The 20,873-nt window shown below is 35.3% G+C and overlaps 1 protein-coding gene across 2 annotated transcripts in view; it reads right to left on the reverse strand.

Moving 5' to 3' along the window:
• Positions 1-20,873, reverse strand: part of SRBD1 (S1 RNA binding domain 1) — a 187,224-nt gene that overhangs the window by 139,209 nt on the left and 27,142 nt on the right. For both annotated transcript variants that reach the window (XM_045549525.1, XM_045549526.1), the window contains exons 8-12: positions 17,107-17,203; positions 15,634-15,769; positions 9,336-9,439; positions 3,175-3,282; positions 982-1,139 (exon numbers count right to left, since the gene is read on the reverse strand). In XM_045549525.1, the coding sequence (XP_045405481.1) occupies positions 982-1,139; positions 3,175-3,282; positions 9,336-9,439; positions 15,634-15,769; positions 17,107-17,203 (603 nt within the window). The remainder of the gene's footprint in view (positions 1-981; positions 1,140-3,174; positions 3,283-9,335; positions 9,440-15,633; positions 15,770-17,106; positions 17,204-20,873) is intronic.

The raw sequence follows: 20,873 nt of genomic DNA on the forward strand, positions 1-20,873 counted from the left end.
AGATTCTGAAACTATGAGACTATCTCTCTAGCTACGTAGTTTTTTTTTTTTAATAATTTGGAAAAAACATAGGGGAAAGTTCTAAAGATAAACAGCTATAAAACCTTTCTTGACCCAGCCTCTCCTTCTCAAAGCTCTGGAAAAGCTCTTAGCTTTATGTAAAACTAAGCAACAAACCAGGTGCAGTGACTTACTCCTGTAATCTAACACTTTGGGAGGCCAAGGTGGCAGAATCACTTGAGGCCAGGAGTTCAAGTCCAGCCTGAGCAACATAGGGAGACCTGTTTCTACAAAAAATAAAAAAATTAGCTGAGTGTGGTGGCACATGCCTGTAGTCTCAGCTACTTGGGAGGCTGAGGGAGGAGGATCATTGGAGCCCAGGAGTTTGAGGTTGCAGTGAGCTATGATGATGACACTCCACTATAGCCTGGGCAACAGAGTGAGACCCTGCCTCAAAAAAAAAAAAAAAATAATAATAATAATAATAGCCTAGGGTTCTTTGGGCAGCAATAAAATGCTCTTCAAAGAGAAACACAGAAAAACAGAAAGAAATAAAGAGTAATAGATAAGGGATAAGGTAAATATATGAGTAAATAAGAAAAAATAGTGATGAGACAAAACAGTAAAAATGTCTTTTGGTATTTAAAATATATACAGAATTAAAATACATCATGTAAATGCATCACAATAAATAGAAGTTGATGGAGGGTTAATAGAGTTCAAGTCTGAGCCTAGTTAATCCTCAGTATCTCCATTATGACACAAGGAAGGATATAAATGATGGTCATATGTTGAAGGTTTTGATCAACAAGTAACAGAAATATGAATTTTAATTCTCTGGTTCCCAATATTCCTGTATGTGAGAAAATAATTTTCTAAGTCTTGAAAATTAACATTATTTCCAAATCCTCATGAAATGTATGCAGTGAAACTTATGACCAACCAAACAACTTTTACATGAAAAGCTGAAAGACAACTTACTGGTAGGAGAAATTATAGCTAATTTGCAACCGTGTTTATAACCAGGATCCACTCCCATTAAGGTGCGTCCTGGAACAGGGCTTGTTAAAAGGAGGTGACGAAGGTTCCGTCCAAACATCATTACTGATTCCTTCTCTGCATCTGATGTTAGTTTGGCTCTTTAGAAATAAAAGAAAAGAAAAAGTACTTAGTTTTTCATTCACCAAAATTCTCTGTCCAGAAATGGAGCAGAATTCATGTTGTACAGTTATTCCTCATAAGGAGCATTTATTATGGCAAAATAAGAGAAAAAACATTATATACAGAAATCATATTGTGTCTATTTTCACTAATCACAGCAATAATACATGATATCACAAACAATTCTGAAGCAATCCTTATGAGTTTATAATATCCATACTCCCTCTCTATCTGCTCTTCATTGTCTGTAAAACCCATGTGTATCTGTGTATATGTGAGAAAGATAAGAGTATAAAGATTTGGATGTCCTACGAGATGTCAAATTAAAGTTTATCAACTGATTAAAATATAAACACAAAATCAGAAAGACAAATCATTGAATCATAAGTAGTCTTGTACAACAATATTTAGTTTTACACCTTCACCTATAAATATCTATGTCATCTTCTCACTCTGTTCTTCACATCTACACCTTTGTCATTCTCACAGTAATGTGACATGACCACAGATACCAATAGCCAGTCCAGAACCATGCCTCATATAAATATCTTCCTAGTTTTATCCAGAGAAGTTGTTAAAGGTCTAATTTTAAGACTTTCTAGGATAAAAACCTGTGTCTATAATGAGCTTAAAGGCATTCAAAAACCAAGTTTTACACCATTCATCTACTTAACAGAAGCTCTCAACATATTATCTCCTGAAATTCATAAGAATTTATAAAAAGTATGTATTCACTGTTAGACCAAATAAAAAATGCATGCCACTGGCCACAAGAAAATTCAGATTACAAAAGCTATTCAGAGCACATTTTGTTATCAGTGTCGATATAGAATTCTCTACATATATGAAGATGCACACAGCTAATTAATATTTGCTTCTCTGGCTCAATTCATTTTCATAAGGCTTTTCTCTTGTCTTCTCTAACATTTCACTATCATTCTCCCTGCATTCAGTCGAACAAGATGAAAAGTATCATTACAGGTACTTCTAAATCTTCACTTTTAACTCCATTTATTAGGCAAGCATTTGTTGTCAGTCTTTTACACAAGGTCCCATGATTAGTATGAGAGATACAAAGCTGAAAAGACAAGATGCCTGCCCTTGAAGAACACTGTCTGGTGGAAAAAGCAGAAAAATAAACAGACAAGTCTAAAACAATGATAAGTGCTATGCTAATGGGAATTCACAGGAGAGAGAGCTAAACTAGGAAAACTTTCTAGAAGAGATGTCTTCTCAGGTAAACCAAAAAGAAAAAGTAATAGAATTATGCAAACAAAGGCAGGGACAGTAAACGCAAGGCAGGGAGAAGACACCCCAGAAAATGGAAGCAGCATATGTAAGGGCTCATGGCTCATTACAGAAAAAGCAAATAATTTCATATGTTAAAGTAAAAAGAAATAGTAAGACATAAACCTGTAGAGCAAATTAAAAACAGATTGCAAAGGGTCATGTATGTTCTTCTAAAGAGCATGAATTTTATCCAGGAGACAAAAAAAAACATCTAAAGGATTTTAAGGATGAAATAATGGGATGAGAATTCTAAAATAACGATGTGGAAAGGCAAGACAAAAAACCAAGATCATCTATGACCCTAATTCAGTAATCCAAACCAAAAATAATGATGTCCTGAATTAAAATAGTAATAATGGAGATAAAGAGGAGGAAAAATTCAAGATATAATAAAATATGGCAAAATAGGTAACACTTGGTAACTGACAATGTAGGATTGATGAGATAGATGTGAAATAGGTGTGAAAAATGTGGATGAATGACCATGACAGTCATGGGAATGAGAAATGCAGAAGTAGGCTATGCATAGTATAATAAATAAATAATAAATAAATAAATAAATTGAATGCATCTACAGATTGAAATCAAAGCTTAAATTTGACTCTGTGATTCTGACTAAATTCTTTGAATTGATTAATCAACAAATATTTACTACATGTCATAACAGGACCGGCACCATACATAATAAACAGTACACAAAATTGAACAAGACAAGATGCATACCTGAACTCTCTACAGAGAAGAGGATAAATAAGGCGTTTAAAGGAATCGTCCAGTGAATTATGTAAGATCTTCATTAACTCTGGCCTTGCAAAGCCACGTGGTCTCCATCTGCAAAAAAGAAAAGTCCATATTAAAACTGCTGTAACAATGAGACCGTGAAAGGGCTCCTAGAAGAGTGGGAGTGGAATAGAGAAGGAGAAGAAATCTTTATTGAAGCCAACGTAACATAATCTGTGAGGAAAGGCCATAGCCTTTCTGGAAATTATTACTATGACATCTGGAGTTTTTATTTTTAAAAACCTGGTAACTATAATCAGACAAAAAACTTAAGGGAAAAAAATTTCCTCTTCTGTAACATCTCTCCAAAGTGTTATTAATAATGGCCAAAAATCTTAAGATATAAGAAAGTCATCAAAAAATTGCTATAGCACTGCTAGGACTGAATTGTGTCCCTCCTCAAATTCATACTTTAAAGCCCTAATCCCCAATGTGATGGTATCTGGAGATGAGTCCTCTGGGAGATAATTAGGTTTTGTGCCATCATAAGAAGAGGCACCAGAGAGCTTGCTCTTTCTCTCCCTCTCTACCATATGAGAACATAAGAAGAAGGCAGCCCTCTGCAAGCCGGGATGAGAGCCCTCACCAGGAACTAAACGGGATGGCACCTTGATCTTGGACTACCCAGCCTCTGAACTGTGAGAAAATAAATTTCTGTTGTTTAAGCCACTCAGTCTATGGTATTTTGTTACAGCAGTCTGAGCTAAGACAAGTACCATATACTTTTCCCACGTCTTTATCTCTTCCTAATAGTTAAAGTTGACTAAGCAAAGGAGAAACTGTTTTCACCCTTGCTTCTTGCCATTCTTAAGTAGAACTTAACTCTACTGCTCAAGCCATACTGCTCTACCAGGCAGCATCCGCATACATACTGAGAAGAGTAAATGCCACAGAACTAATTATTAGTGGACACTGGAGAAAAAATAGAAAAGCTCAAGCTAAAAGGACAAATTTAGCCCTAGCCATTCTGTGTTTGCATCCATTTACAGCATCTCTGGTCTTGCCCTTCAACAGCTCTTAAATAGAAACCATTAACAAAATATTAACAGTTTCTACTAAACCATTAACATATCTTAAGGGTACTCTCATCTCCCTTACTTATCTCAGGCTAAGAAATGCACTAAATTTAAGTGAATAAATATTTAAACATTTACAGTGTGACATCCCAAAGGTTACATAATAGCAGCTAACTGAATCTCTTCCTTAAAAGGATGTTATTTGAGCAACATATAGTTTTGTTTTTAAATTCGAATGAAGGTGTTTTAAGACAGGACGTACACCCTTCCACCCAAACCCCTGCTACTCCTTACCGTCACCTTTACTTTAAGGAATGAGTGGTACAAAGAAATAGAAAATAAATTACACACAAGTCCTATTTTCCATGAAACAAATACTTGAAAAAATGTACAGCACAAATGTAAAAACTGAAATATGTAAAAGACAAAGACATAGAGAGCTCAAAAGGAGGGGTAGTAGTAGTATAATACACTAGTTAAAAGTAAGATCTGACCCAGATTGCCTTGGTTCAAATTCTGCTCTACTACCTTCTTGGCAGATTTACTTAACCATGTCTGTGCTACTATTTCCTCATCTGTAAAATGGAAGTAGTAATAATATCCACTTCATTAAGTTGTTGTGAGTTAATATATGTAAGTGACTTATAATGGTGTCTGACACATGTTGCTATTAATATTAATTTGGGGAATCCAATGTCAAGAAAGATGCCCTATACAAAACATCTGAGATGGGTTTTAAAAATGAACTGTGGTTTATTTATCAAGCAAGACAAAGCAATAAGGGCACTCTGAAAAAAAAACATAGCATATGTAAAAGCTCAGAGGCAGGATCAAGTGGAGGAGGAGGTGAGGCTAGAAAAATAGGGCAGTGGTTGGATCATAAAGGATCTTACCCCCAGTGCTATGGAGCTTGGCCGGGTAGGAGAGAGACTATAGTCCTGCTTCCCAGAACAATATGCTAGGAAGATAGATAGTCCTTAGAGTCAGGAAGACCCTAACAGAGTGATTTTATTTTTTTAATTTATATATCTGATGCTGCTAGGATCATTCCCTTTAAGCCAAAGTTTCCCCCATTGCTTGCAGCAAAAAGCCAGAAATCCTTAATATTACCTGCCCATACCCTCTCAAAGCCCCAGTAGTCTTCTTTAAACCTCAAGATCCTCCCTCGGCTTGAACTGCTCTGCTCTCCTCCCTGGAACAGAGTGTTGTGGTTCTATTTAATTTTTGAGGATGCCTCAATTATTTTATACACATTCAATCAGACCCAACCCTGAAAGCTATGTAACAGCTATATCCATTTCCTATATTACAGGAACTCCTTTTTGTTCTTTACCCAACAACAATTTCTGCCCCTTCACTGGCTTGTTGGGATCTATTCACAGGACTACCACACTAAGGAACCTAAAACAGTATAATGAATTCGCAGACATTACTGCTTATTGTACCTACAAACTTCAAGTAAATATAATGGGTTTGCTGTACAGGATATCATCTCAAAACTTGATTCTTCCTCTAATTCAACAGTTAAATACTTCTTAAGAAAACTAAGAAGGACCTCACTTAAACTAAATTCCACAATTCAAAACACAAACTATATAAGATGTACACAACAAAGCACAAAATTAAGGTGGAGGTCACAAATTCAAACACCTACAAGGATCAGGATAAAACTGTAAACACTAAACATACCCAAGTACTAAACTGTATGTTTTTGACAGAGACATGTTTGTTCATCCATTATATACAAAGATATATTCTCCACTTTGGCAAAGAAATATGCTCTCTCCATTTCTTACAAGTAGGATAAAGACAGGCTCTCTCCATGTAGCTTTCATTTTGCTACATTTAAAAGAGAATTAGATACAGGAAACAGTCCCCCTTAAATCTACTACATGAAAAACAGCAGCACAATTTTAGAGAATAGAAATTTACTTATCACATCAAAGACACAAAAATCTGCAGGCTCAAAAAGACAAGTTCTGGTCACTATAGAATCCAACTCATGCACAGAGAACTATTGAGATCATTCCCTCACATATGTTTTTATTTAAAGAACAAATGCAGAAATTTGGATTATTGGGGTTCTCACAACATAACTATTTCAGCATCTGACCAGCTTAGAAATTCTCTCATATTTATCCTCTTGTACAAGCATTATAAAATTACAAATGATGAATTGTTCAGTTGCTGAATTTGACTCTAAATACTATTTTTAATACTAACACATCAATATTGAATTCTTCCTTGTTAGTGCTAATTAAGTTAGGTAATAAGATTTCTATTTAAATCATTCTTTGCCCTAATTATACAGTGCTTTATATATTTATAGTATGATAGTAAATAGTACCATCATCTTGTTCAAGCCATAAAAATGTCATGCTTCACTTGCCTTCTCCCTGACCAATCCACCCATCATTTAATCAGATATTTTTTCTTACCCCTGTAGACTCTACCTCCTGAATATGTCTACTTATTTCTTGTTACTACCACCCTAGTCCAAGCTACAATCGTCTGTTGCTCCCCATCTACTCTTGGTTCCTTCCAAATAATTTTCTATACTATAGCCAGAGTGATCATCTTAAAATGCAATCTGATCATAACACTCTTCGTTTAAAACCTTTATTGGCTCTTACCACCCTTAAAATAAAAAAAATCCTTAGCATACCTAGAAAGCTAGGTATGATCTGGCCCATGCCAATATCTCAATCTTCACTTCATGTCACTTATCTTCCCTCTTCTTCTGTCTCTGACCTACCTACTTGTCGAGCTCATGCTAGAGTTCTCTGATACAACCACTTAGAAGTACATCGCACTTCTTCATAACTCAACACATTCTTAACTATTTTCTCAATGTCGTTCTCAGTAAACTACATTATCACAAGGACAGGCAGTAGCATATTTGTCTAATTTACAAGCAAACCTCCAACATCTAGCACCTACCCTGAATGGATGAGTATGTGGGGGAGGAGGGTAGAAGAAATAGGAACAAAGAGAGTACAAAAAGAAGAAAAGATTCATTGACTAAGCATCTCCAGAGTCATTCCAATATGTTTAAAGAAAAGAATTGAGAATAATCCTTTAGTTCCCATAAAAGCTTATAGTTTCTAGAATTATCTATATGAAGAAAAACTTATAAACCTGACTAAAAATTATATTACTATAGCATAGTGATGTAATATGTTATACTGTAGGTTAAATATCACCGATTACTCCATTAGAATAGAACTGAGTAAAATACAAATAAGCCAAAAAAAGTCACCATAAAGAAAAACGATCCCTTGACGTTTACCTAGTATTACAAAAATAGGTTAAAAGCATAACTAATACTTCTTTAACTATTGAGGACTGACTCTGATGTTGAGTATTATGAATATTTATAGGAAAATAAGCCAGAAGTTGTCTTCAGTTTACTGTGACCTATTTACTATATCTTCTCTAAAAAGAGAATTAGCATAATAATCGTACCACTTTGTAATAATAGATACCATCAAAAGCCTACTCTTTACCAGGTATTGTGCTACACAATTACATGGAATACCAGTTAGGCTGGGTGAGGTGGCTTATGTCTATAATCCTAGCACTTTGGGAGGCCAAGGTGGGAGGATTGCTTGAGGCCAGGAGTTCGAGACCAACCTGAGCAATAGTGAGACCCCATCTCTACAAAAAATGAGAAAAACTAGCTGGGCATGATGGCACTGCCCATAGTCCCAGCTACTTGGAAGGCTGAGGCAGAAGGATCATTTGAGCCTGGAGTTTGAGGTTGCAGTGAGCTATGATGATGCCACCACACTCTAGCCAAGGTGACAGTGAGACCATGTCTCAAAAAAAAAAAAAAAAAAATCACTTAATCCTCTTAAATCTATGAGGAAGATATTACCCACCATTTAAGGATGATGAAACTGAGAAAGAAATTAAGTAACATACCTCTAATCACATGTGTAGGAAGCAATACACATACATAATGTTGTATATATCATAATTATATAATGTATGTAATATTACAATATTCCCTTCAGTCATGTATTATATTACTTCCTATACATGTGACTATGGGTCAGTTGTCTTATTGGTTAAATAGTGGCTATAAAATGTGCTCTACCAACCAAATAGATTATTGTGAGGATCAAATACCTCTGAAAAGTTAAAACTAAAATTTAAAAGGTTATACAAACAAGTAGCACTATTTAAAAAGGTACTCTTTTTTTTTTTTTTTTGAGACAGAGTCTCACTTTGTTGCCCAGGCTAGAGTGAGTGCCGTGGCGTCAGCCTAGCTCACAGCAACCTCAAACTCCTGGGCTTGAGCGATCCTACTGCCTCAGCCTCCCGAGTAGCTGGGACTACAGGCATGCACCACCATGCCCGGCTAATTTTTTGCTATATATATTTTTAGTTGTCCAGATAATTTTTATTTCTATTTTTAGTAAAGACAAGGTCTCGCTCAGGCTGGTCTCGAACTCTTGACCTTGAGCGATCCACCCGCCTCGGTCTCCCAGAGGGCTAGGAATACAGGCGTGAGCCACCGCGCCCGGCCTAAAAAGGTACTCTTAACAAAAGAAAAGGATAATAAAAAATTACCTAAGTTTAAAAATGTCTTTAAAATATCTAATAAATTTAATGTTTATTTTAATCATCCTTAATGTGAAAAATATTTTACGTAAACCATATACAGTATGTTTAGAGATTTGTATTATCATATCCTATAAGTTAAATTTTTATTTCAATCACCAATGAGCTAACCATTTCAGATATGCTATATAAAGTATAATGTTTTTATTTTTTTTTGCAAGGGAAGAGATGCTCTTTGTAAAAGATTCAAATGGTATAGAAAAGTATTGAAGTAAAAGTCCCTCTCTTCAGAGACAATCACTACCAATAATTTTGTATGCACTCTCCCAGATATTTTCTATTTAAACATATATAACACATACATTTATACATTTATTTCTAAAAATACAAAAGGAAAACTATATATATTTTCTATCATTTCCTTTTATTTAAAATAATAACATCTTCCCATATCAGTATATATAGATATCAGCGTGGTATTTTAGAAAGGAAAGGAAATTCTGTAAAAATCTATAAACAGACCTGTTTTGGATGCACCACCTACAGAATTCATTCTTCACTCCATCAGAAATGTTGACCTTAACCGTCAGGATCTTCAAATTTTCTCCACGGTTAATTGCCAAAATCTGAGTGCAAATATATATGGCAAAGACTGATAATCCACAAAATATATAAATGATAAATTTAAACAATCAACATTTTTTAAACAAATCAGGTAGCTATCTAGCCAAGAGTTATTGGTAAAAATTGGCATACCAATTTTTTATTCATTTACTTACCAAGAATGTATCCAAAATAATAATTTGTTTACACTTTTTCCAAGTAACCTACCTCTCTCATAATAAAAACCATAACATGCTTTTTGAAAATAAAGTACAGTAACAAAGCCTATGTATCACATTCACAAGAACAGACTTCGGTGATCTAAAATCCCATTTCACATTCTACTAATTGAAAATTTTTGATCATCTGGAGTTGGAAGGACATACTTTTTTTCTTTTTTTTTTTTTGAGACAAAAGTCTCACTCTGTTACCTGGGCTAGAATGCCATGGTGTCAGCCTAGCTCACAGCAACCTCAAACTCCTGGGCTCAAGCAATCCTCCTACCTCAGCCTCTCTAGTAACTGGAACTACAGGTGCACACCACACCCAGCTAATTTTTTGTATTTTTAGTAGAGATGGGGTCTGATCTCAAGCGATCTTCCCACCTCAGCCTCCCAGAGTGCTAGGATTACAGGAGTGAGCCACCGCGCCTGGCCTGGAAGGGTATACTTTTTATAAATGTGAAAAAATAACCTGTGCTAAGATAAATACAAACATGTAAAATCCTAAGTGGTATATTTAATAGCTACTAATTGTTATCATTTATTGAGCACTTACTAATTGTAGGGTCCCTCTAAGCACTTTAAGTATATTATCTCAAGTAATCCTACAGCCACCAGTGATGTGTGTATTATCATCTTCGTTTTATATAACAATTTTTCTGAGACTACTTGTACCAAATCACAAAGGTAGCAAGTAACAAAGGAGAAAACTAAACTCAGATCAACTCATCCATGCTGTTAATTAATATTATATTAAAAGAGCAAGCATCTTAAAACACATTAAATACACTCCTTAAACAAGTGCAAACAAAACCAAGCAAGCAGAAGAAAAGAAATAAATAATAGGGTGAAATTTAATTAAATAGAGAATAGGAAAATAGAGAATATCAACAAAATGAAAAGTTGGTTCTTTGCAAATATCAACAAAATTAACAGACCTTTTGCTAGACTAACAAAGAAAAAAGAGAAAACACTCAAATTACCAAAATCAGGAACAAAAGAGAGGCCATTACTATGGCCCTTATAGAAATAAAGAGGATCATGAGAGAATACTATGAACAACTGTATGCCAAATTACATAACAGATAAAATGGACAAATTCCTAACCAAACTACCAAAATCAAATCCAAAAGAAATAGAAAATCTGAGTAGACCTATGACAAGTAAAGACATTGAATTAGTAATTTTAAATTTTCCCACAAAGAAATGTCCAGGCCCAGATGGCTCCACCATCAAATTCCACCAAACATTAAAAAAGAATTAATACCAACTCTTTACAAACTTTTCCAAAAATTATAAAAGAAGGGAAAACTTTCCAACTCTTTCTATGAGGCCAGTATTATCCTGACACAAAAACCAGACAAGACTGCACAGGAAAACTAGAGACCAATATTTCTTATGAATATAGATGTAAATATCTTCAATAAAATACTGGCAAACCAAATCCAGAAACATATGAAAGAATTATACACCAGGATCAAGTAGAATTTATTCCAGGAATGACTGGTTGACTTAACATCCAAAAATCAATTAGCATAATTCATTATATCAATAGAATAAAAAACAAAAATCACATGAGCATCTCAATGGATGCAGAAAAAACATCTGACAGAATCCAGCACCCCTTCATGATAAATACACTCAACAAACTAGGAATATAAGGCAAGTTCTTCAATGTGAGAAAGGTTATATACAGAAACTTCACAGATAACATCATATTTAATGGTGAAGAACTGGATGCTTTCCCTCTAAGACAAGGGTGTCTGCTCTCACCAAACTGTACTGGAGGTTCTAGCCAGGAAAAGGGAAAGAAGTGAGGGAGGGCATCCAAATTGGAAAGGGAGAAGTACAACTTTCTCTACTTGCAGCTAGCATGCACTTGTATGTAGAAAATTCTAAGGAACCCACTATAAAACTATTAGAACTAATGAAAAGTTCAGCAAAGTTGCAGAATACAAGATCAATATACAAAATCGACTTCTATACACTAACAATAAATACTCTGCAAATAAATTTTTTTTAATTCCATTTACTATAGCACCAAAAGGAATAAAATACCTGAAATAAATTTAACAAAAAAGTGCAAAACTGATACAGTTGACCCTTGAACAACACAGGTCTTAACTGCACAGGTCCACTTATATACGTGGATCTTTTTTCAACCACGTATTGGTTGTGGGAGGGGTATCCTGGAACCAATCCCCTGTGTATACCAGGGGATGACTATACTATGAAAACTACAAACATTATTGAAAGAAATTAAAGACCTAAATAAATGAAGAGACATCCCATGTTCATGGATCCAAGAGGTTTAATACTGCTAAGACGCCAAATTTATTTACAGATTCAGTCACTATCAAATCCCAGAAATTAACAAACTAATTCTAAAATTCATACAGAAATTCAAAGGACCCAAAATAGCCAAGTTGTCTTTAAAAAGAAGAATTAACTTAAGAAGAATTAACTTGGAGGATTCCCACTTCATGATTTCAAAACTTACTTACTACGAGTCCCCAGTAATCAAGATGATGTGTGTGGTACTGGCATAACGACAGACATACAGACCAATGGAATTGATTTGGGAGTCTAGAAAGAAACCTACACATCTAAAATGAACTGATTTTCCTTTCTTTTCTTTTCTTTTTTTTTAAGATAAAGTATCACTATGTTGCCCATGTTGGTCTCAAACTCCTGGCCTCAGCCTCCTGAGTAGCTAGGATTACAGGCACACACCACCATGTCCAGCTAATTTTTCTATTTTTTGTAGAGAATATGTTGCTCAGGATCATCTCGAACTCCTGTCCTCAAGAGATCTTTCTACCTTGGCCTCCCAAAGTGCTGGGATTACAGGCATGAGCCACCACACCTGGCCACATATACCCTTCTTAAAACATACACAACAGCAGAGGTCAGCAAATTCTGACCCATTAGCCAAATCCAACCTGCCACCTGTTTTTATAAATAAAATTTTATTAAAACAAAACCATGCTCATTCATTTATGTGTTGTCTATGACTGCTTTTATGCTACATAGCAGTTGTGTAGTTGCAAAAAAAAAAAAGCCATCTGGCTCACAAAACCTAAAATATTTGTTCACTGGGCCTTTATAGAAAAAGTTTACCAATTCCATACTAGACTAGAGAATAAACTTCATTCACCCAAAAGACTGGAAAGCTTTGGCAAAAGAAGGGCAAGATTTCACATAATTGTAGAGCTGAGATTAAAACAAGAGTGGGGTCAATTTCCATCAAGAAAGCACAGGTTGCAATCCTGATACCAAAGTAGACTTCAAGATAAAGAAGGAAATTTTATAATGTTAAAAGTCACATCCTGGTTTTGAAATAGAACAAGGGGCATTGATACTGTACTTGAAAGATGTTGCTAAAAGTGAGATCACCAAAAATGGTGTAGGAAGGAACTCCAAAACTCCATCCTTCTACAAAAGTAACAAATAAGGTAGCAAAAACTGTCAGAATGAACTTTTTCAGAAGTCTGGAATCTAATTAAAAATTTACAACAACCAGAGGAACCCTTGAAGAAGAAAGAAGCTACAGAATTTTCAAAAGAAATTCAATAAACACTACTACTTATTGGTTTACCATCCTCCACTCTCCAGATGAGCAGTGGCCATGAAGATGACAGTCTATATTCCTAGGGCAGGTTGCTGCTACTAGAAGAAGCAATATGGACCTTGTTCTCAAATAATTGTGGTTGTGTGTTTTAATCTGTCTGGTGGGTCCCTAAGGGATTGACTAAAGGGCTTGCTTTTGTTTCACCTGCCTTTAGAGCTCACCCAGGACAGAAACAGCTTCCCAGGTGACCTTTGTCAAAAGTATTTACAGGCAAATGTACTAGCGATAGCCATGAGAGGTAAGGAAAAACAGTGAGGCTACTAACAGACAAATCAAAAGCCTGTGAAGGAAGAAGCTAAGGAATGAGATATTTGAGGGGAAAGGGGCTTTTTAAAATTCCTGTGTACCAGGGACTCTAGTAGGCCACCTGCATGCTCAGGGCTAGACTCATGCTCTGAAAAGACTTGAAAAGAACTTAAGTTTCACCTCTGAATGACCTTTGGGCTCCATGCAAACAGGAAGAAAGCTAAGGCAGAGTTGTTAATGGCCTCACTAAGTGTTGAAGGAGTGCCCCAATACAGAACCAACTTGCAAAGGCTGGGAGAGTTTGGGGTTGGTTTGTTTATTTTGGGCTCCAGGTATTTAAGGAAATCACTATCAAATAACTAGCCGGTTACTAAGCTAAGAAGAGAGACCTCAATGGCCACACATGACAAAGAATACAGATTTACAAAAATAGTTTAGAAAGCCAACAACCCACAATAAGTGGCACCAACTAACACTTAGGAGAAGAAAGAATCTTATTTCCAGAGTTGCCAAGTTATAACACTCAAAATATCCAGTTTTTACCAAAAATACGGCAAGGCATGCAAAGAAACAAGAAAGTATGACCCATTCACAGGAAAAAAAAAATTAATGAAAACTGTCCCTGAGGAAGCTTAGACACTGGCCTTATGAAACAAAAATTTTAAATAAACTGTCTTAAATATGCTCAAATTTGAGCAAGCAGAACAAATCAACAAACGTGAAGGCAGGTCATTGAGATTATACAGTCTGACAAGAAAGAAAAAGAAATGAACAGGGCCGAAGAGACCTGTGGAACACTATCAAGCACACTCATTACATATAACGCAAGTCCCAGGAGAGAAGAGAAAGGAGTAGAAAGAATATTTGAAGAAATTATGACCAAGAATTTCCCAATTTTGATGAAAAACATTAATCTAAGAATCACAATGAACTTCAAGTAGGATAAACCCAGAGACCCACAACAGGACACATTATAATCAAATTGTCAAAAGATAAAGATAGACAATCTTGAATGCAGCAAGAAAGAAATGACTTGTCATGAACAAGGGTTCAGTAAGATTAATAGCTGACAACTCATCAAAAACCACAGAGGCCATACCATAAGGCAGTGGATGACATAATCAAAGTGTTAAAAGAAAAAAAAAAAAAAAAAAAAAAACCTGTCAACCAAGAATTCTATAACCAGAAAAATTATCCTTCAAAAATGAAGGAAATGCTTAATGAGCATAGAGTTTCAGTTTTACAAAACGAAAAAGTTCTGGATACTGGTTGCACAACAATGTGACTATCTATACTTAATATTACTAAACTGTACACTTAAAAATGCCTAAGATTGTATACTTTGTGTTATGTGCATTTTATAACTAAAAATACTGTTTTTTAAAAAAAGAGAAGTTAAGACTTCCCAGAAAAAGAATACCTAGGGAGACTGTCATTAGAAGACATGCCTTACATGAAATATAGTAAGTACTTTCAGGTTGAAAAGAAAGGACACTACAGAGTAACTCAAGAACATACAAAGAAATACCACTGGTAAAGGTAGCTACATATGTAAATATAAAAACCAGTATTAATGTATTTTTGGTTTATAATGCCTCTTTTTTCCCCCCTATGTGATTTAAAAGCTACATTCTACAATATAGATATAGCCTATGACTACATTTAGAAAAAAATTAGTGAACTGAAAACTGAAATTAAAAGACTGAGATACAATGAGTATGGTTTATATAACCAAATAAGATCTCTCACACTTTATCCTGGAATCAGATATCTCTGATTTATATTTCACCTGGAAGAGATCCAGAATTGATCTCAAATCCAAGCATACTGGGAAGCAGGGCTAACAAGAAAGATTGCCAGCCAGAAAGTCAAGATACTTGAGTTGTGATGTTGTCAGCTCTGCTAATAATTCTCAGTGTCACCTACTAACTTTTTCAGGTCTTTAGTTCCTCATTTGTGAAATGGGGCGGGGGGGAGGCACATGAAAATTTATATAAAAAAAAAAGAAAATAGTTGACATAAAATTCTTTAAATCCTTAGTAAGTAAAGTAGCACGCAAATGCAAAGTATTATTATTATTACTACTGTCAGCATGCACAAGCAGTTTCTCCTTATTTACCTGATGATGTTGGATGTTTCTTATGTTGCATGAAAAATTCTGGTAGAGAAGAAACTTATCAACGTCTTTCTCATTTACCTTTTTTGAGGACACTTTTGCCAGAGATGACTGGATACAAATGTATCTATTTTGGCACCTGTTCAGACACACAATGTTCAAAAAACAGGCAGTTATTACTATGTGCTTTAGTAAAGAAACACATTATGTGGAAATAAGGATAGCAAAAAAGTTAAGCCATTACCAAAGAAAATTTCTTTTTTATGATGCCCAACTATGAAAATGATGTTACTGACCCATCAAAAGAGGACTCTTTGTCTATTCATGCTAGCATAGGTCCTACAGATCTGTTTGAACATCAACCCAACCCACTCCATTAAATGGCCAAATGAATTCAGATACCATCTACAGTTATGCAAGAGACCAAAACTATCTATAAAAATCAGACCAATAACTCTAGTCTAAATAGCTTTCTTTTCTAACCACCAAGGCAGTCACAGTCAATTAAAAACTAAAAAGAAGGCAAACAAAAGGATGTGTCAGGACAGCTTCCAATAACAATTCATAAAACTGAACCAAATTTCAGCAGCATAATTACTTATAAAAACACATATTAAAACCTGAGTAATTCTCCTATTTCAACTCATTCCTGCTGGGACCACTGAGAAAATAGAAAAGTTCTCTCTCTTGTATTAACAAAAACCGTGACTATCAACAGTAATCAACTGGGTCATCTCTACCTTCCCTCTCCTCTGTACAGCTCACAGCTAGAGATGTGGACAGAGAGAGAGAGAGAAAGAGAGAGGAAGGGCAGACCTCTGGCAGAAACCTGTCTTCTCTCCTGATACACAGCAGAAAAAGAACAGAGTACAGAAAAATAGGGTTTTAAATTAATGTCTTCTTTTAATAAGGCATAAAACCCATAAGCCCAAATAGGCTATAGGTCAAAGAGCTTTAATCTCTTATAAATTGGATGTGTGATGCCATGGATAAGCTGCTCTCGTCAAAAGCCAAAATTCACTTTGAGGTCAGCACTGTTATCCATACCTGATATTATACATCCTCAAGTAAACCCAATTATTGTTAAACACCGATATTATAAAATTAAGCATAAATCACAATCACGATGTTTAAAAAGCAATGCTACCCACTCCAAACGAACATGACTCTCTCTAGCATGTATCGTGCAGTGCAGTGATTTTTAAACTGTGTTCATCAGCGCCCTTCACTGAGGTGCCTCGGTGTAAGGCGCATGAGTAGGCAGAGTTCCAGGCTCCCTGCCCAGAATTCAATTAAAATCCTACTTTTATCTGTTTTGTATATTAAGATTCTGTTGTTTGAACAAAGACTTCTGCTACTAAAAAAAAAAAAAAAGCTGGAAAATAAAGTTTTTAATGAACACCAGTGTTAGCACTAACCATGTAACCATTAACAGCATGAGTCCACAGAGCAGAAAACTCCGTAAGAGTTACTCACAATTTCCGAATGAAATCAAGCGTGTCTTTGTCTTTAGCAATCATGTCTGCTAAAATATGCTGCACTCCTGTTTCAATATCCTGGAGTGCTGAAAGCCCTTTAGGAGAAGAGTAAGAGGAAAAATAAAAACAAAAAGTATAAGACTGGTTTTAAATTCGATAATTAAATCACAATAAATTAATTTGGTCAAAATAAAATCTTAAAATGACCACCTTAGGACAGAAAGGTACAGTAGTAGTGACTAGCTTCCCTCTGCAACAAAAACGTCTCCAAAAGTAATAATACAGGCCCTTTACATACTATCTTGCCTAGTGGTTAAAAATGTAGCTCTGGAGTAAGCTGCCTGGTCTAATCTGTTTCTGCCACTTACCAAACATGAGACCTTGAGCAAGTTACTTGACTTCTCTGTACCTTCTTTTAAAGTTACTTTCCTATAAAAATGGAATAATAATAATAATAGTACTTCCTTCATGAAGTGTTTGCAAAAATTAAAGGTGTTATGGGGGCCGGGTGCGGTGGCTCACACCTATAATCCTAGCACTCTGGGAGGCCGAGGCCGGAGGATTACTTGAGCTCAGGAGTTCGAGACCAGCCTGAGTAAGAGTGAGACCCCATCTCTACTAAAAATACAAAAAATTAGCTGGGCGTGGTGGCACGCGCCTGTAGTCCCAGCTACTCTGGAGGCTGAGGCAGAGGGATTGCTTGAGCCCAGAGTTTGAGGTTGCTGTGAGCTAGGCTGACACTATAGCATTTTAACCCAGGCAACAGAGCAAGACTCTGTTTCAAAAAAAAAAAAAAAATGTTATGGAAAATATGTATTAATAGAGTCATATACCAAGGCACACTATTTCATTTGTTATAAAAATTCTCCTTTACAGGCAATTGTATTAACTTATTTTTGATTATGCAGCATTTATTCACATTTTCAATGTCCCATTTGAATTTCACAAATCTCATAAGAACAAAACAAGAGCTATCATGCAGTCATTCATCTTCACAATAAAGATTTGTTTACAAATGGGGTATTAAGTTCTAAGTGCTTCTTTTGGCTTGCTAATTTACAGTAGTGAGTCTTGTACATCATAGCCCCTGTGACACCGACTTGCACATCCAGAAAGATCATTTGCCTTGCCTCTTTTTATTTCTATTGTCCTCATTGTTCTATATGCATTAAAGCTTTTCATTTTTTGCATTAAAGCTTGAATGACACATGCATTATATATCATATGTATGTTTTTCTGTGAGTATAGTTTTAATGAGTAATGGGTACAAAAGCCAAAGAGAACAGGAGAACAGATTTATTATGGCATAATTAATAAAAAAACTTTGGTTGTGTTATAATAGCTAATGTTAACTACTGAAATACTGTATTTACAGTTAGCCCTTGAACAACACGGGTTTGAAAGGCACAGGTCCATTTGTATACAGTTTTTTTCAATAAAAGTTACACTGAGTGTGCCTGCCTCTCCTGTCTCCCTTTCCACCTCCTCCACCTCTTCCACCCCTAAGACAGCAACACCAACCCCTTCTCTTCTTCCTCCTCTTCAGCCTACTCAATATGAAGACAATGAGGATGAAGACCTTTATGATGGATGACCCACTGCTACTTAATGAATAGTAAACATATTTTCTCTTTGTTATGATTTTCTTAGTAACATTTTCTTTTCTCTAGCTTACTTTATTGTAAGAATACAGTAAGAATACAGTATTGGAAGAATACATATAACATAAAAAATATGCGTTCATTTCTTGTTTATATTATCAGTAAGGCTTCAACAGTAGGCTATTGGTAATTAAGATTTGGGGGAGTCAAAAGTTATACTCAGATATTCAACTGTGTGAGAGACTGGTGCTCCCAACCCCTACATTATGCAAGGGTCAATTATATTTTAAAGAAATTTGAAGAAAGAAATTTGGTCATTGAAACTAATAGGAATTCCATGTACATTTTAAGAAAATTTTCCTATGAGGGAATTTTCAGAAACAAAACTTTAAAACATCACTGCTAGGGAGGTACCTTGAGCTACTTCTAGAGCAGTGGTTCGCAATGCAACGTAGAAATTTTTAGAGCCATTTGGGAAACTCTTTCAAATTACATACCCCCTCTCAGTCCAACTAGGGAGAAAAACAACTGACAAAGAAAATCTTGTATATTTTGAAAATGCTCCTTCCCCAATCAAAGAGAATTGATCTTCTGGGATTAATACAGCTAAGGAGAATAGGAGTTCTAAAAATTTAGCCCCTTAGTGAAATCAGGAGGAAATAAAGGCCATAGAACCAGAAAATCATACCCCTTGCCTTATAATGAAATCCAGCTAAAGAATCTCCAAACCTCCACAGCTGTAATAAAAATTGAAAGGCCAACACTTCTTTTCACTTTCTCTGCACTTGGGCTATCTCTTCTTACATACAACAGAACAATCAGCTACTCTCCCTTGGATACAACGCAGGGATCTCCTAGGGCATATTTCATTTGTGGCACAGTATAGCTTTTCAGTTCAGACCAAATTCTTGTTGGTTTATAGTAAGCAAGAAGTGTCTTCTACTGGGAGGAAAAAAACTACAATATCTGGTTTCTTAAGTATTTCTTTGAGAATGATAGACTGATGAAACTTGTTTAGAAAACCAGTAATGGAACTGAGGGTGATCATGTGTTATGTGTGTAGCATAAAGAAGGGGAAAGGAAAAACATTCCAAACAAACTTTAAAAAGCAGTGCCTAGGTTATCTGAAATTAATTATAATTTTTCTACACTTTTGATCAGGATAAAAGAAAGAGAAGGTAAAGGAAACAGAAAGTCCTGATATATCTGCTAGCATAGTACTTCTGTAATTGTGACGAACCCTGAACTATCCACCCTATTACTATCCATGTTAACAGAAGTATCACCAAGTGTCCAAGATCATGTATTCCATTTATGACAATCCAGAGAGACATGATTATCAAAAACCTACCCAGTAGGAACTCAGTATATGTGGGAACTCAGGAGACCTTTGTACCAAAAGTGGTGGGAGTAGAAGGAAAGGAAATCAATCATAACAAGAAAAATAAAAATAAGAACAGTCAATAAACTTTTGTACATCTAACATTCTGAAAATTCTAATAAAAGATACCATGACTGGGCACAAATAGTTCTCACTGTGGTTAACCTTAATGCTTAGGTATACAATCTCAGCTATTATTAAAATATTAAATTTTGTAACCATTTGGAAATCAAATTATAAATACACATTAAAAACTTAAATTTTAATTTTACTCATTTCAACCCATCTCTAAATTCAAGTAATCCTATTTTGCTTTTTCTTTTCATTATCGCCCCTTTCCAAACATATTAAGATGTGTGTGTTTGAGTATGAACAGATATTTGTATTTTACAGACATACCTACTCAATTTTTTAAATCACAAAATCACATTTGCTGGATTATTTAAAACTAAAACAGGCTATGGTGTGCTATAATTTTCTACAGTTTAGTGCATACTGTGGATTTTGTAGTCAGAGACTGCCCTCTACAGACATTTATATCTCCCAGCCTAAAGAATCAACAGAAGCACAAAAGAGACTAGAATAGAAGGGAGAAGGGGTACAAAGTTGTAGTTATGCAAGCTGAATAAGACTAGAGATCTAACGTACAGCATGAGGACTACAGTTAATAATATTGTACTGTATATTGGAAATTTACCAAAAGAGTAGATTTCAGGTACTTATCACAAAAAAAAAGGTAACTATGTGAGATGATGGACGTGTTAATTTACTTGATTATCATGT

This window comes from Lemur catta, chromosome 4, assembly GCF_020740605.2.
Source record: "Lemur catta isolate mLemCat1 chromosome 4, mLemCat1.pri, whole genome shotgun sequence".
In the NCBI taxonomy this organism is placed as follows: domain Eukaryota; kingdom Metazoa; phylum Chordata; class Mammalia; order Primates; family Lemuridae; genus Lemur; species Lemur catta.